The 13,349-nt window shown below is 35.6% G+C and overlaps 1 protein-coding gene across 3 annotated transcripts in view; it reads left to right on the top strand.

Annotated features, from left to right (window-relative positions):
- The window catches only part of ROCK1 (Rho associated coiled-coil containing protein kinase 1), an 82,287-nt gene that overhangs the window by 43,086 nt on the left and 25,852 nt on the right, over positions 1–13,349 (top strand). For all 3 annotated transcript variants that reach the window (XM_052704552.1, XM_052704553.1, XM_052704554.1), the window contains exons 10-18: positions 132–223; positions 445–604; positions 3,204–3,270; positions 7,267–7,355; positions 8,863–8,911; positions 9,460–9,595; positions 10,214–10,305; positions 10,439–10,685; positions 12,265–12,371. In XM_052704552.1, coding sequence (XP_052560512.1) covers positions 132–223; positions 445–604; positions 3,204–3,270; positions 7,267–7,355; positions 8,863–8,911; positions 9,460–9,595; positions 10,214–10,305; positions 10,439–10,685; positions 12,265–12,371 — 1,039 coding nt within the window. The remainder of the gene's footprint in view (positions 1–131; positions 224–444; positions 605–3,203; positions 3,271–7,266; positions 7,356–8,862; positions 8,912–9,459; positions 9,596–10,213; positions 10,306–10,438; positions 10,686–12,264; positions 12,372–13,349) is intronic.

Here is a 13,349-nt window from a genome sequence, read left to right as displayed (position 1 = left end):
TATGTCTGTTTCTTGCCTTAGTTTGAGAGGTAATTATTTTCACTTTGTTGTGAGATATGCTGTAGAGTGAATCTTTCTTTTGGAATGATTTATGTTGTACATGCTGTACTGAAAAAAGCACCTCTTCACAGGGAAGTGAGACTGGGACGAAATGGCGTAGAAGAGATTAAACGGCATCTTTTCTTCAAAGATGATCAGTGGGCTTGGGAGACTCTCAGGGACAGTAAGTATAATGCTTTTCTCAGACACTGTGATCTGGCTTACTAATGTATCACGTTAGCAAAACAACTGCCATATTTCTTTTCAATAGAATTTAGTCTTCCTTACTTTGTAGCAAGGAATGAGGTTTCTTAGACAACCAAAGAGACATTCCTCCCAAACTCTTAACTTTTACTTGAATGATAAAATGGTTATTACGGTATAATTGTTCCTCTTTTTTCCTAGCTGTAGCACCAGTTGTGCCCGACTTAAGTAGTGACATAGACACTAGTAATTTTGATGATATTGATGAAGACAAAGGAGAGGAAGAAACATTTCCCATTCCAAAAGCGTTTGTGGGCAACCAGCTTCCTTTTGTTGGATTTACGTATTACAGCAACCGTCGGTATGTACAAACAAGCAATCTGGTGATGTATTCTCTAGTCAAGACTCCAGTTTAACTCTTAGCAGTATATAAATAGAAGCCAAACAGATTTCTTACTAATGAGTCAGAATCCTAACAAATTACACTTTGACACTTTGATAGCTAATATTTCTAGTCATCAGTATCTTAAATATCACACTGATTTTGTGAATATCTTAACTCTCTGCTAAGAATGTTGCAGTGTGGTGCAGCAGAAACTGAGCAAGAATAATTATCATCTGTTGCTGCCATAAAGCTGCCTAGAGGGCACTGAAATATCCATGTCATCACGAATTAGGGATATGAATATCACTTTTGTTGAAAAGTTCCTACGTTTTATACAAGGATTCCACATCACTTATGTAGTATTATGATAAATTAAAATGTCTGAACTTCTCTGTGGGTCACTTGAAAGAAAATATTTTTCTTTTCCCTGTTATCTGTGGTAGTTTATCTTATTCAGAGTATTCAACTACAGTGTGAGATAGTTATGTTTCAGTTTTTGCTGCTCCTTAAAAAACTTTAAATGACATCAGTTGAAATTACATTGATTTGTACTTCAACATTCATTATTATTATAGGCTCTATAGATAGCTATATCTACATTCAAAAAATCTTTTTCTTACCTTGAATGCAGCTTTTTATTGTCGTGGGTGTCAGTCACACTTAAAATGGACTAAGACTTCTAGTAGAACGTGCCAGAGAAATGTGACTTAGTTTTTAGACTTAGCATTTGAGGATAGGAAAGCTTTAAAGAAAAATAAATCTGTTATTCAGCCTTGGATAGAAGAGGAACCACTTTTCCAAACTTGTGGTGAAATTCTTTCCATCTCAGCTGTGAGTTGGATTTTTTAATGTAGTAAAAACAAGCTTTGCAGACAGTTTGTGTGAGTTCAACAGTCATATAATTTTACCTATTGTTTTGACTTCAGTCTATAATGAAAAAAAAATGTCTTAATTTTTGACTTGTGGGAAGACTTTGGAACATATTATCAAGAAGGTGAAATAGCATACTGATGGCTCTTGATAACTGAAGTTCTTCTCTTCCCCTTTCCTTGTTGGGTTGGGGACAGTACCAGGAATTCAGAGACTAAAAGATTGTTTTACTGTCGTGACAGAACTCTTCCACTAAGTGCTATTGTTAGGTTGTATACTTATTGGAACTAAAATAGTTTCTGGAAGTGATACGAATCCTGTAATACTCTGTTGTGACAGTTTTGAAAAGTCTGAAATGACCATTTGTAATTGCTAGACCTGTAATCCTAATTTTAATTCCCTTTTTATATTGAAAATAGTTCAAACATTAAACTGTGTATTTACTGCATGCATCTTCCACTTTCTTTGGTTTTGTTATATTTGACATATGCTTAGAGTTAAAAGAAATGGGGATATAAGAAGATGATCTGACTTATGTCACTGAAGGAAGTCATAAGGTATTTAGTAAAAAATATTTTCTACAGCTGTAATCTCATTGATTCAAAACTAGAAAACATGATTCTTTATTATTGAACTTCACCTATAGCACAGGTTTTGGAATACTAGTTGAGAACAGTTTATAGCAATTTGTAGCTTTTGCATTCCCTTCTGGGTTGAGGTTATTCCTACTCTTCTCTAGTACTGTGACTGCTTCAGTATGATATTTTTCCTGCTCAGTAGCCCCTGGTGTGCAAATTATGATAGCTTCTTGAACTTGAGACACTCAATCCCTTTTTAAAGGGAACTATCATGTTTTCTTTTTGTCATTTGGTTATCTGTAAGCAGTCCTGATGTTTAATTTGACTGGTTTGCAGATGTCTTTGATGTTACCCTCCTTGATAGTTTGAAGGGGTTTTGTTTCATGTGGAACAACAAAAAAAAAAAGAGGATGCTTCCATCTTCCTTAGTTCATGTGCTGGGGATTTCTTTCTCACACAATCTGATATAGTTGAGAAATCATTCATGTGTCTCTACAGCATTTATCAGGCCAAGAATATCACACCAAATGCAGGAGTAACTATCAGACAGTCACTTGTATTTATTTACCTGACTGTTTAGAATCACTACAAATAGACATCTGTGGTATTTTTAGAAAAGAGTTCTGTGAAATAACATTCCAGGGCAACTTTGTGTGTGGAACTTCTAATGACTTTGTTGGAAGTTATGCGCACACGATCTCTGCAGTTTGCTTCATTACTACTTGTTTCAGAAGTGCTGGAATAAATATTTATGGGATGCAAGCCAGAGAGAGTATGGTAACCATGGAAAGCAAAGATTTTTTTAATAGTTTTTTTTTTAAAAAAATGGTTGTATTAATACTTGGCAGAAATTCTATTTTCAAGAGATCTTCTGCTGCAACTTTCTTCTTTCTACTTGAAGCCAATTTTTGCAATTAATTGTGTGTGTGGTTTTTTGGTTTATTTTTTGCTCAATTAAATGTGCTTGAATCTTGAAGTATGATAAATAATCCGATTATGTTACTATTTGGTTATCTAGATTTTGGGACAAAAAAAATCAGAGGGTTCTATTTTTAGTGTGATTATATTCCGTTTTTCCGTTTTCCTTTTAAACAATTCTTAAAATAACTTTTAAAATGTTGTTGCAGGTATTTATCTGTCTCTGCAGAAAATTCCAATGATAACAGAACAGGCTCCAGTATGGATAAAAGTGTGGTATGTCTCACTGATTTTAAACTTTACTATATACCAGAGAGTCTGTTCCGTGTATGCTTATAAACTGATTTCTAGTTGCCTCTGTTTTAGTGCTTCGAGATAGAGGAGAGCAATACATGGCATTGAACTGTGCTTGTTAAATTTGTTGGAAAAACTGAATTTCAGTTCTTCCTAAAACATTAACTTTTATGAGTGGGAATGAAATGGTTGAAGCTGCATATTCTTCATGTGAAGTGAGATTTGCTGAGTTTGTCTTTTGAAATTTTGAAGTGTTTGTGCAGTATTTTTAGAGTGCAGTATCTATCCCAGCTGTACACTGGCTTTATGGGGATCATCCAGACCTGCTTGTGATAGGAAGTTTGAGCTTTCCAGCAGCCCACTGGAGCTTCCTGTGGGATAAGTGGGAGGTGGCAGATGAGGCAGCAATGCAGCAGTTCTCTTTTTCGAATAAAATTCCCAAGCTTGGGTGTCTGCTCCTTCTCAAGGGTACCCCACAAGCTTTTGAGATTCAGGGCACCAAGAAGCTGCATTTGTTTATATAGCAGCTGACCTATCTGAAGAAAAGAGCATAAAAGTTCAGGAGCTCTTTTGGTGACTGCTTCCTAAGCATCTTGGCAGTCTTGTTACCGGGAAGGTAAGCTGCTATTTTAGGAGCAAGGCAGGCATGGATTCTGTATATTTTGGTATAAAGTAGGCTATTCCATTTCATATTTTTAAGTTGGTTTTTTTTTTCCCAGTATAAAATGCTGACAAAAACGATAGTTGACTCTAAATAACTCTTACTGGCTTTGATTGATTTACTTTGTTAGTGCTTTGTTCTATTACGATTTCCATTTAGAGTCAAAGAGAAGCACGTTTCCTTTGAGGTGATGTTCATGCATGTTCTCTTTTCTCTTAAACTTGTTATATACGTGTTTTAGTGATATATAGTATTACCTCCTAACAATTTGTAAAAGGCAAGGGAACTAGTAGTTTATTTTATTGTACTAAGTGAATTTATTAAACACTAATCTATTTTGATTTTTTTACGTCTGCTTTTATCTTCCATAAATTTTGCTTTTCTCATCAGCTAACAGTATGACTGTTAGTGAGGCAAAATTAAAAAGAGAGCTAGAGTTTCACATATTTGTAGATACTTAAAGATGTACTTTGAGCTTGGGATGACCTTAAAGATAGTAGTTAAATGGACTTTGCAAACACTGTGGTGTGAACCTCTGTTTAGCTAAAGATTCCTAGAGCACTGTCTGAACTGTGAGGGCTATTAGAATGTCTTGTGATTTTAACAGTTCTGGGAGGGGAAGCTCTGGAAGGATGTGGGTGATAGAGAGGTTTAAATGGATGTTAAATCTTTACTACGGGGTATTTTTATCTCTCTCAGCTGTTTTTCCTTTCATTACATGCTGCAATGAAAACGGTAATGTTAACACATGGTTAGCACAATAATTAATTCTGGAAATATAACACAATGTAAACTATCTGTATTTATGGTATAGTACTGAGCATCTTGTCTGAGGGACTGAATGCCAGAAATCAGGAGTGTAAAATTTCATAAAATCAGACCATGAAGTCAGAGAAAAATGGAATTGAAATCCTTTTAGCTGAATTTCAAACCTCTTTAAGATCTGATTATTTACTTTCATTTAGTGCTACCCTAAAATCCTCTCAGTGGTTCTGGTATTAAGGAGATGAACAAATATTTTTGCACTGGATCTTTGATATTCTTCATTGCTCAGGGGGCAAAAGCAGATGCACAATGCTTCGGTGGTTTAAAAAATAAATTAAATATGGCAACTTCAGAGGGATTTTTCTTGGCATCTCTGCCGTAAACAGAGAGTAAGACACAAGGGAATGCTTTTATATTAAGTTACAATTAACCCAGGCTTTTCTGAAGGTATTATTTAGATTATTGATATCAGACTGTGCAAAAGTGCTCTTGAAGCCTGTGGTCTTGCACTAATGTAATGTGACTGCTCAGTAAGATTAGATAAATGTAATCCTATAAATGTATCCAGAGATAGAAGTAAGAAGAAGCAATAGAGGTCCAAACTATGAGGGGTCAGTACAGAAATGCTTCAGTTACCTAAAGTCTTTAGAACTGTTCCTCCATTGCATGTAATTCCTTTATGGGTTAAAATGAGTAACCAAGAAGTAGATGAGCAATTATCTTAAAGTTTCTTGATCCTTTATTTTTGTGTATTGTCTGTGGATCCTTTTCGGTTGAGTGAGAGCTTGCCTTTAAATAGTCTGGCTTTGTTTCTCAGTGGTTAATACCAGTGGAATAAATGTGTTGTGCACCAGTTCTCCTTCCCTCTTCCTCTGAGTTGACAGTGGTTTTTGCCTACAACCATTTTTTTTCTGAATGGTTCTATGTCGTATATAACACCAGTAGTTAGTTCTCCAAAGCTGCTTTGTAGGTGCTGAGAAGTCTGTTACTTCCAGCATTTCACAGAATCACAGAATCACCAAGGTTGGAAAAGACCTACAAGATCATCCAGTCCAACCATCCACCTATGACCAATAGTTCTCAATAAACCATGTCCCTCAACACAATGTTCAACGTTTCCTTGTTCTCTAAAGGCTTTCTGGTAGGTAGAGGTAAATACATAGAACGTGGAGTAGTCAGTACATAAAATATGTGGTTTCTGGTTAGTCCCTTGTTGCCATATCTGTGTTCCTCTGAAAACTTCGGCTTCAGAGCATGGATGGAAGAAAAATGAGGAAGTGAGAAAGGGTGTCTGGTTCTTGGGAGTACCAAAGTGGGCTCATTGCTTTTTTCCTACTGAAGTAGAAAGGAGTAAAGACTGGAAACAGGAATAAGAGGAACACTTGCCTGCAAGTAGATAAAAATTATCTCAATGGTAGCTTTCTTGTTTAATATGGTTAAGGCATGCTGTGTCTTCAGTTTAGGACCAAACAGAAGACTGTCCTGTTTGAGGACATTTACTATTGCTATGAAACAAGAATGGAAGGAGAACTTCTCTTTATGGTTTTAGTGTGCAGTTCTAATTTTTTAGGTGTGTTTTGAGGGGGAAAAAAGTGGAAGAGGTGGACATCAGAGGAGCTGTTCTGTTTCTCCTTTTTCTGGGAAGATTGTGCAAAAAGGAATTGGGCAATTATCAGAGTTTGTGAAGTTAGAAGAAGAAATAAGACAGCCGAGTGTCAGAACTGCTTTCATGTGTTGCTTTGAGGAGAGTCTGGATTAGGACTGTAGTTTTTCTCTGTGCTATTCAGAACAGCTGAGAGAAATGTGGGAAAGCTAAATAAGGCTGAAATCCTTACAAGATCAGTGGAAAAGTTTAGAGTGAATCAGCACAGACTTGACTTAATGAGCTTCCTTGAAGCTGATACCATCTTGTTAATTGAGGATCTTGCTGATGTTGGAGTGAGATTATTGTGCACAGAAATCCAGTAGAAGGCAGATATTTTGAGACTGCATGGAAAGAATGAATTCAAGAATTTGTTTTGCTGGCAAACAGTAAATGCAAATTACCATTCTGTATTAACATATGAAGCCTGTTACTATTTTCAAACCTTAGTACAAGGCTATCTGTAAAAAAATCTCTCGACTTAATATTTAAGAGCATTTTCCCCTCTGCTAATAACTGATGGGCCTGGTTCTGCTTCCTGAACTGAGAACTGAAGATGCATTGCAAAATACATTTAGTAGGGTATGCTAGAAAAAGGAATTGAGGTTTAACAAAATACTTCTGAAAATACGGAAAACGAGGCGTACCTGACCTGACTTTGTCCCATTAATTTTGATGGAACTATACACAGACTTAAAATTTTACTCGTGTATAATTTTATATTCTTTCTTGTAACTAACTTTGATTTTTTTGGAGGAAAGGGAAGAGTAAGTCAGCTTAAAAACATAGTGTTCAATTCAAAGTGAGTAGACTGTGATAGTGTTAAGTAGTTCTGAATATACTGAAATTCCTTTTTGAAGTTTTTGAATTTAATGCGTGTTCTTTCATGTACAAATATATATATTTAAAGATGGAAAATATGCAGAAGATGATCTATGATTTGGAAGAGCAGCTACATAATGAAATGCAGCTGAAAGATGAAATGGAGCAAAAGTGCAGGTGAGACTTTGAATTTGATTTCTTTGTGTAATTTTAATGTATCTAACGCTTCAATTCTGTATTACTACTTTAGGGATTACCAGAATAACATTATTGTGCTGTATTCCTACAAGGGAGTTCCAGGTGCAGGTTTAAATCATTCCAAAGCAACATTTGAATGGTTTTCTTGATTATAGTGTCAAGGAAATCCTTTGTTTTCATTGGTGTTCATTTAAAACATTTTCTGAACACTCATAAATTTGAGTTTATCTAGTTCTTCTGAATTAAGATGCCTTAGTGGAATGAAGAACATTTTTGGGGAAGAGTAAAATACTCAATGTACCACCTATCGACTATTAACATTGTCTCTGCTATCTAAATACATGGTAATTTTTATAGAATCCCATTTATTTTAATTCCTGGGACTGACAGGTGAGACCAAGGATTTTCTTTCCAGAGGTCTTGTTTCTGCTATGTTGAAGTAGCTCTGTGTAAATTTGCCCACTTTTTGCAGGTACACTTAAGATCAAACAGGTGGGAATATTCTTTTGTAGTAACTAGAAATTTTTACTCAGTCATTCCACCTACTTTCTTTCAGTTAGCTTTCTTTTTGAAGTCCTTTCCTGAAGGCCTGAGTAAAGCCAGAATGCTACGCTATGCATAGGATACGGGAAGAATTAATGCTTGAGATTTAGGACTGAACTCTGTAGCTGTACGAGCCACTTAAATAGAAACTGATCACCAAAATGGTCCTGTGTGAATGTATGCTGTGTGACTTGGTCTCTTACTTAACCACCACTTCACTGTTCACTTGTTCTGATCTCTTCATACAAGTAGGACACATGTTGCTTGAAATATAGTCAGTAAGTGCAGCAGTTCCTGCAGCACTAATGAAATTTTCAGAGCACAACAGTGTATTTTCTGAGACAGCCTGTTGTTTACTGTAGATTTCGTTGATTGGATACGTTGCTGCGATAGCTCCTTACTGTTAAGCTGGCAGATGACTTTGTCTGAGTCCTCTTTGTTATCTCTCTAAAGAGGGATTTGTAGTTGCCAAAATGTATTCGCTGGGATTTTTATCTATTAACTGAAAGTTTTATAGTGTGCTTAACTTTGCTCTCTGTGTTCAAATAAGTTATTTCAACTGAGACTTTCGGATAATACTACTTAAATGTTTTATATGTGATAGTGAGGTGATTACTATTGAAATAAACATTTTAGTTATCTGGGAAGCTCAAAACTAGAGGTAGTCTTAGCAGTTCATGAGAATGTTCCAATTTTAATGATACTCTCTGTATTTACTGTTTTACATTTCAGATCTAGGGACAAAATATGGCACCTAAAGTCTGCAGCGAAGTTATAAATACTTAAGATATTTTATGAACCTCTTGCAATGATTAAATATTTTCTTTGTTTTTTAATTACTTACAACAAAATAGAATTAATTCAAATGCAGCACTTCAGTGATGACTGGAAACTTTTTAACTGGAAAAACATAATATATCCTTGTTAATCATTTCATTTTTAGGTCTTCAAACATAACGCTTGACAAGATAATGAAAGAACTGGATGAAGAGGTAAGGTATTTTCTCACTGAAGCATTCTTAGCTGGATGAAGAGTACGGATATACTTCAACAATTCAAGTTTTTTCTCAGTTTAAATTTGAGGCCAAATTATCTCACTTCATTACATAGCTTTGGAAAATATGTATTTATTTGTTCACACTTTCAAAATCTTTTTTCTTTCTTGATGCACTGATTTGAATTGTTTCCTCTGCTAAATGTTTTACTTAGACTTGATCATTGCAGTTTTTTGACATTTATCAATATCAATTATTCTAAAAAATAGTCTACAGCAGATTTTCTCTTGAGTCCTTACGTTGTATCTTAATATTCGGTTTAATGGTTACTTAAATGTAAGCGTGCTAACAAAAATTTTTCTAGTAATTTGATAAATTTGTGATGTAGGAGCTTTAAATAGTTATCTTTTGTAAAAACTTTTTTCAAGGGAGCCCAAAATGAATCCACTGAAAATGATGCGTCAGTTTCCTTGTCTGATTATTTGCAGAGATGTTGCTTTAGGTATCATTCATTAAAATGTAAACTCCAATGTATTCAATTTTAGGGAAATCAAAGAAAGAACCTAGAATTAACAGTGTCCCAGATTGAGAAAGAAAAGATGGCACTGCAGCATAAGATAAACGACTATCAAAGAAAAATTGAACAAGAGAGTGAAAAGAGACGGAATGTGGAAAATGAAGGTATGTCACATTGTCCAAACATTGAAACAGATGAGGTAGATGGTGTGTTTAATAATTTACAATGTTAACGTCTTAAGTGCTGCAGAACACACATTTTGAGTGCTTTTTCTTGAGTCTTAACGGGATGTTATTTTTGTCTTATTCTCAAATTCTGTTCTCTACAGCATGTTGTTATTCTGCAGACATGGAATTTGATCTAAAAATGTACGGCTGTTTACGAGGGTGGATAGTGATAGGACAAGGGGGAATGGTTTTAAACTGAGACAGGGAGGGTTTAGGTCAGATATTAGGAGGACGTTTTTCACTCAGAAGGTGGTGACACACTGGAACAGGTTGCCCAAGGAGGTTGTGGATGCCCCATCCCTGGAGGCATTCAAGGCCAGGCTGGATGTGGCTCTGGGCAGCCTGGTCTGGAGGTTGGTAACCCTGCACACAGCAGGGGGTTGAAACTGGGTGATCTTTGTGGTCCTTTTCAACCCAGACCATTATATTATTCTGTGATAAGAAAAAGGCTAACAAAAGACTTAAATGTCAGTGGACTTGTATGTTCGAGTGTGTTTGTTTAAAAACTAAAGAATTTTATTAATCTGCTTTATTAATGGTGTAATTTCTCTTTAGTTTCTACGCTAAAAGATCAAATGGAAGACTTGAAAAAAATCAGCCAGCATTCACAAATTACAAATGAGAAGATAACACAGTTACAAAAACAAGTATGTTGTTTGTTTGCTGTTTTCATAATTTCTTAAATCTGAGGAGCAGTATTGTGCATTCATATAAAACAAAATTTTTCCCAATAAATAAATTTCCATGTTTGAGAATCTTCTTTTATTTTTCCTCTAACAGCTAGAAGAAGCCAATGATTTGCTACGGACAGAATCAGAAACAGCAGTAAGACTGAGAAAGGGTAACACAGAAATGAGCAAGTCATTAAGTCAAGTAGAATCACTGAATAGAGAACTGCAGGAAAGGTGCAGAGTTCTAGAAAGCGCAAAACTGCAGGTGGAGAAAGATTATTATCAACTGCAAGCAGCTTTGGAATCAGAACGAAGGGACAGAAGTCATGGATCTGAAATGATTGGAGAACTACAGGGTAAATCTTCTTTATAATTAGAAGTTGTAAGCCTGCTTATGAAGTACAATTACATGAAGAAGGGGAAAGCCAGTCAGTGAGCAGTGTGATTTAATAGAGTAATTCATGAAGATTTGATTGTGTCTGAGTGGCTCTTGGGAGGGAGGATATCAAAAAGAACATTCTGAGGGAAGCCGCTGATTATGGGGCAAAAAGTGCATTACCAATAAAAGAATATGAAAAGCTGGTAGTACTAGAGAAGACCCAACATTGCATTTTACCATCTTGGCACAACAGCCAAGTTGGCACACCTTTTAATTTGTTGTTAAATTTATGTTTTTCTTCTTATGTTTCTATATTACTTCATAAGTAAGATGAAAAGTATAGTTAGGAATACACATCTGAATGCTTGGAACTTTTTACCATGTATACTTGTGATTCTTAGTACTAGGCTATTCAGATAATGTTGTTTCATGATTGTGACTGTGCTAGCAGAGCCTGCTTCCTTACTTGCCATTTTAATCCATCTGCTGGCAGCATTGAGAATCATTTCCAATGAGGCACAATCTTCTGCTTACTTGTATAGACTGGAGAGAGGTGTTGAGGGCTTTTTTTGGTTTTTAAGGTCAACCTTTTCTTTCTCTGGTACAGGTTAAGAAATACCAAGAATCATGCTGCCTAGTTACTGTGCTTCAAGTATAAAAAAGCTGCTTCGGTTTAATTAGTGTGCATTTCCTCTGAAATTATGGAGTGTAGTCTGGTGCAGCCTGTTATTAATGCAAGCAAGAAGTACGAAATGGCTGAAGACTTCTGTGCACTTACAAATGTGCTCTTTGATTTCATCTAACTTGAGAGTTTGCAGGGAAGGGATCTTTATTCTGAAAGGTGTACAGATAAGGTATATGCAATAAGATATGTGCTGGTGACATGTGAATAACTTTGTGTATTTCAAACACTGACATGGCTGTTTTAAAAGCACATTTTGAATGCACAAAGATAACATTCAGGAAGACGTTCTTTTCTTCCATCTCATGTCTTTTCTTCCTGTACTTAAAAATTAAGTGAAATGTTCTGCACTGTTGCCAGTGCAGAAACCAGTGCAAAATCTGCAGTCTAGAAATGCATACTATGAATTGCTATTCAGTGTATAAACTTCTAATGCCACATAGGGTCTTGTGGTAGATGCTAGGAAGAAATATTTAATCTGTTCTTGGAAGATTGCTCTAGTCAGTTAGGTGAATACGTACTGCATTAACACTGTATATCCATGTAAGGTTGCCTTTGTTAATATGCCTTATTTATGCTTTACTGGAGGTAACAGCAGAAAAGGTATTTGTTGTCTGGCACAAGCAGAATTAACATTAATGGAAAGAAATTTTGAAAAATAGGGAAGGCAGATACCAAGTTCTGCATGTGATTTTTTTTTCCCTTGGAATTGCTTTTAACAGTAACTAATAAGGTCAATTTCCTTTACAATGTGTGGTGTTTGTATATATGAAGAAGTTGGAAGTGTTTAATGGTCTCAAAAATCAGTGAAGGTTGAAAAGATTATCTTTTTAAGTTTAGTAACAAATACTGAATAATACTTATTTTTTGACAGTTCGGATTACAACTTTACAAGAAGAATTGAAAAACCTTAAAAATAATCTTGAAAGAGTGGAAGCAGAAAGAAAACAAGCTCAAGATAGGCTTAATCATTCAGAAAAGGTATGGTAAAATGATGTTGAGGCCAATGTTCTTTGAAAGCTTTGAGCATATTTTCAAATTAGCAACGTTACTGTTATGTCCTTGCTGTAAATCAGTCTGTTAAAAAGATAGACTAATTAGTGCTAACTAATTTATAGTCTGCTCAGAGTGGTAAGTGTAACAAATCCTTAACTGTTCTCACTTGTAGCTTTAGGAGTATAATTCATGTTTGTCATGAATCAGTCAAGGATCCAGAGCTTCTGCCAATAGCAAGTAATTTTTATTCTGTTTGCCTAACCACTGCTGCAGAAACTTGCCTTCTAAAAATCTACTAATTGAAATTTTGTAAAATCTGTGATTGAAATTTCTAGTTTTTACTGGATTTTAATTTGGCAGGATCAGTGCTGGGCCTTTTTAGTCAACTTAGAGCTGAGCCATTTGAGTTTTTCCAGAGAACAGCAGCAACATGTTCCCCTAGCATCTCTGGTCCTTGCCCCAAGGTAGAGAAAAAAGAAGAAAAACAGTAAATCCTGCGTCATGTTTTCAGTTAGGCTGTGTAGTTAGTTCTCTGTTTTGATGTCAGATAAAGACTTGCAGTACTGTGTGGCCTATCCAAATAAAACAGAGAGATAATTACCTATGTGGGAAGCTGTAAGAAGTGATCTTTCTCACTTGGAAATGCATGAAGTAGTGATGGAAAGGCAAGTCCTGCCTCTCAGTGCCCATCTGCTGTGCTTGTTTTGTGAGTTACTGGTTAGGCGCTGGGGCTCCTAATAATTAAATAGTGTAATTGCATGCAGGTGAGGGTAATAAAAATTCCTTTCTGCTCTACTGTTGTCAGTGGGATTGAGAAATGTTTCCAATTTAGGTGACTACTAGTCACACAAGTGGAGAGTTTTCATTATGTTATGAATTTACACAGTAATAAATAAAACTAATGAAGTTTTCTCCAGGGCATGGAGCCAAAGTCGGTTGGCTTTCTTTATAAGTGTGCAACAC

This window comes from Tympanuchus pallidicinctus, unplaced genomic scaffold (genome assembly GCF_026119805.1).
Source record: "Tympanuchus pallidicinctus isolate F22 unplaced genomic scaffold, pur_lepc_1.0 scaffold5, whole genome shotgun sequence".
In the NCBI taxonomy this organism is placed as follows: domain Eukaryota; kingdom Metazoa; phylum Chordata; class Aves; order Galliformes; family Phasianidae; genus Tympanuchus; species Tympanuchus pallidicinctus.
The sequence above is the reverse complement of the archived record's forward strand: the minus strand, read 5'-3'. Positions and strand labels throughout refer to the sequence as shown.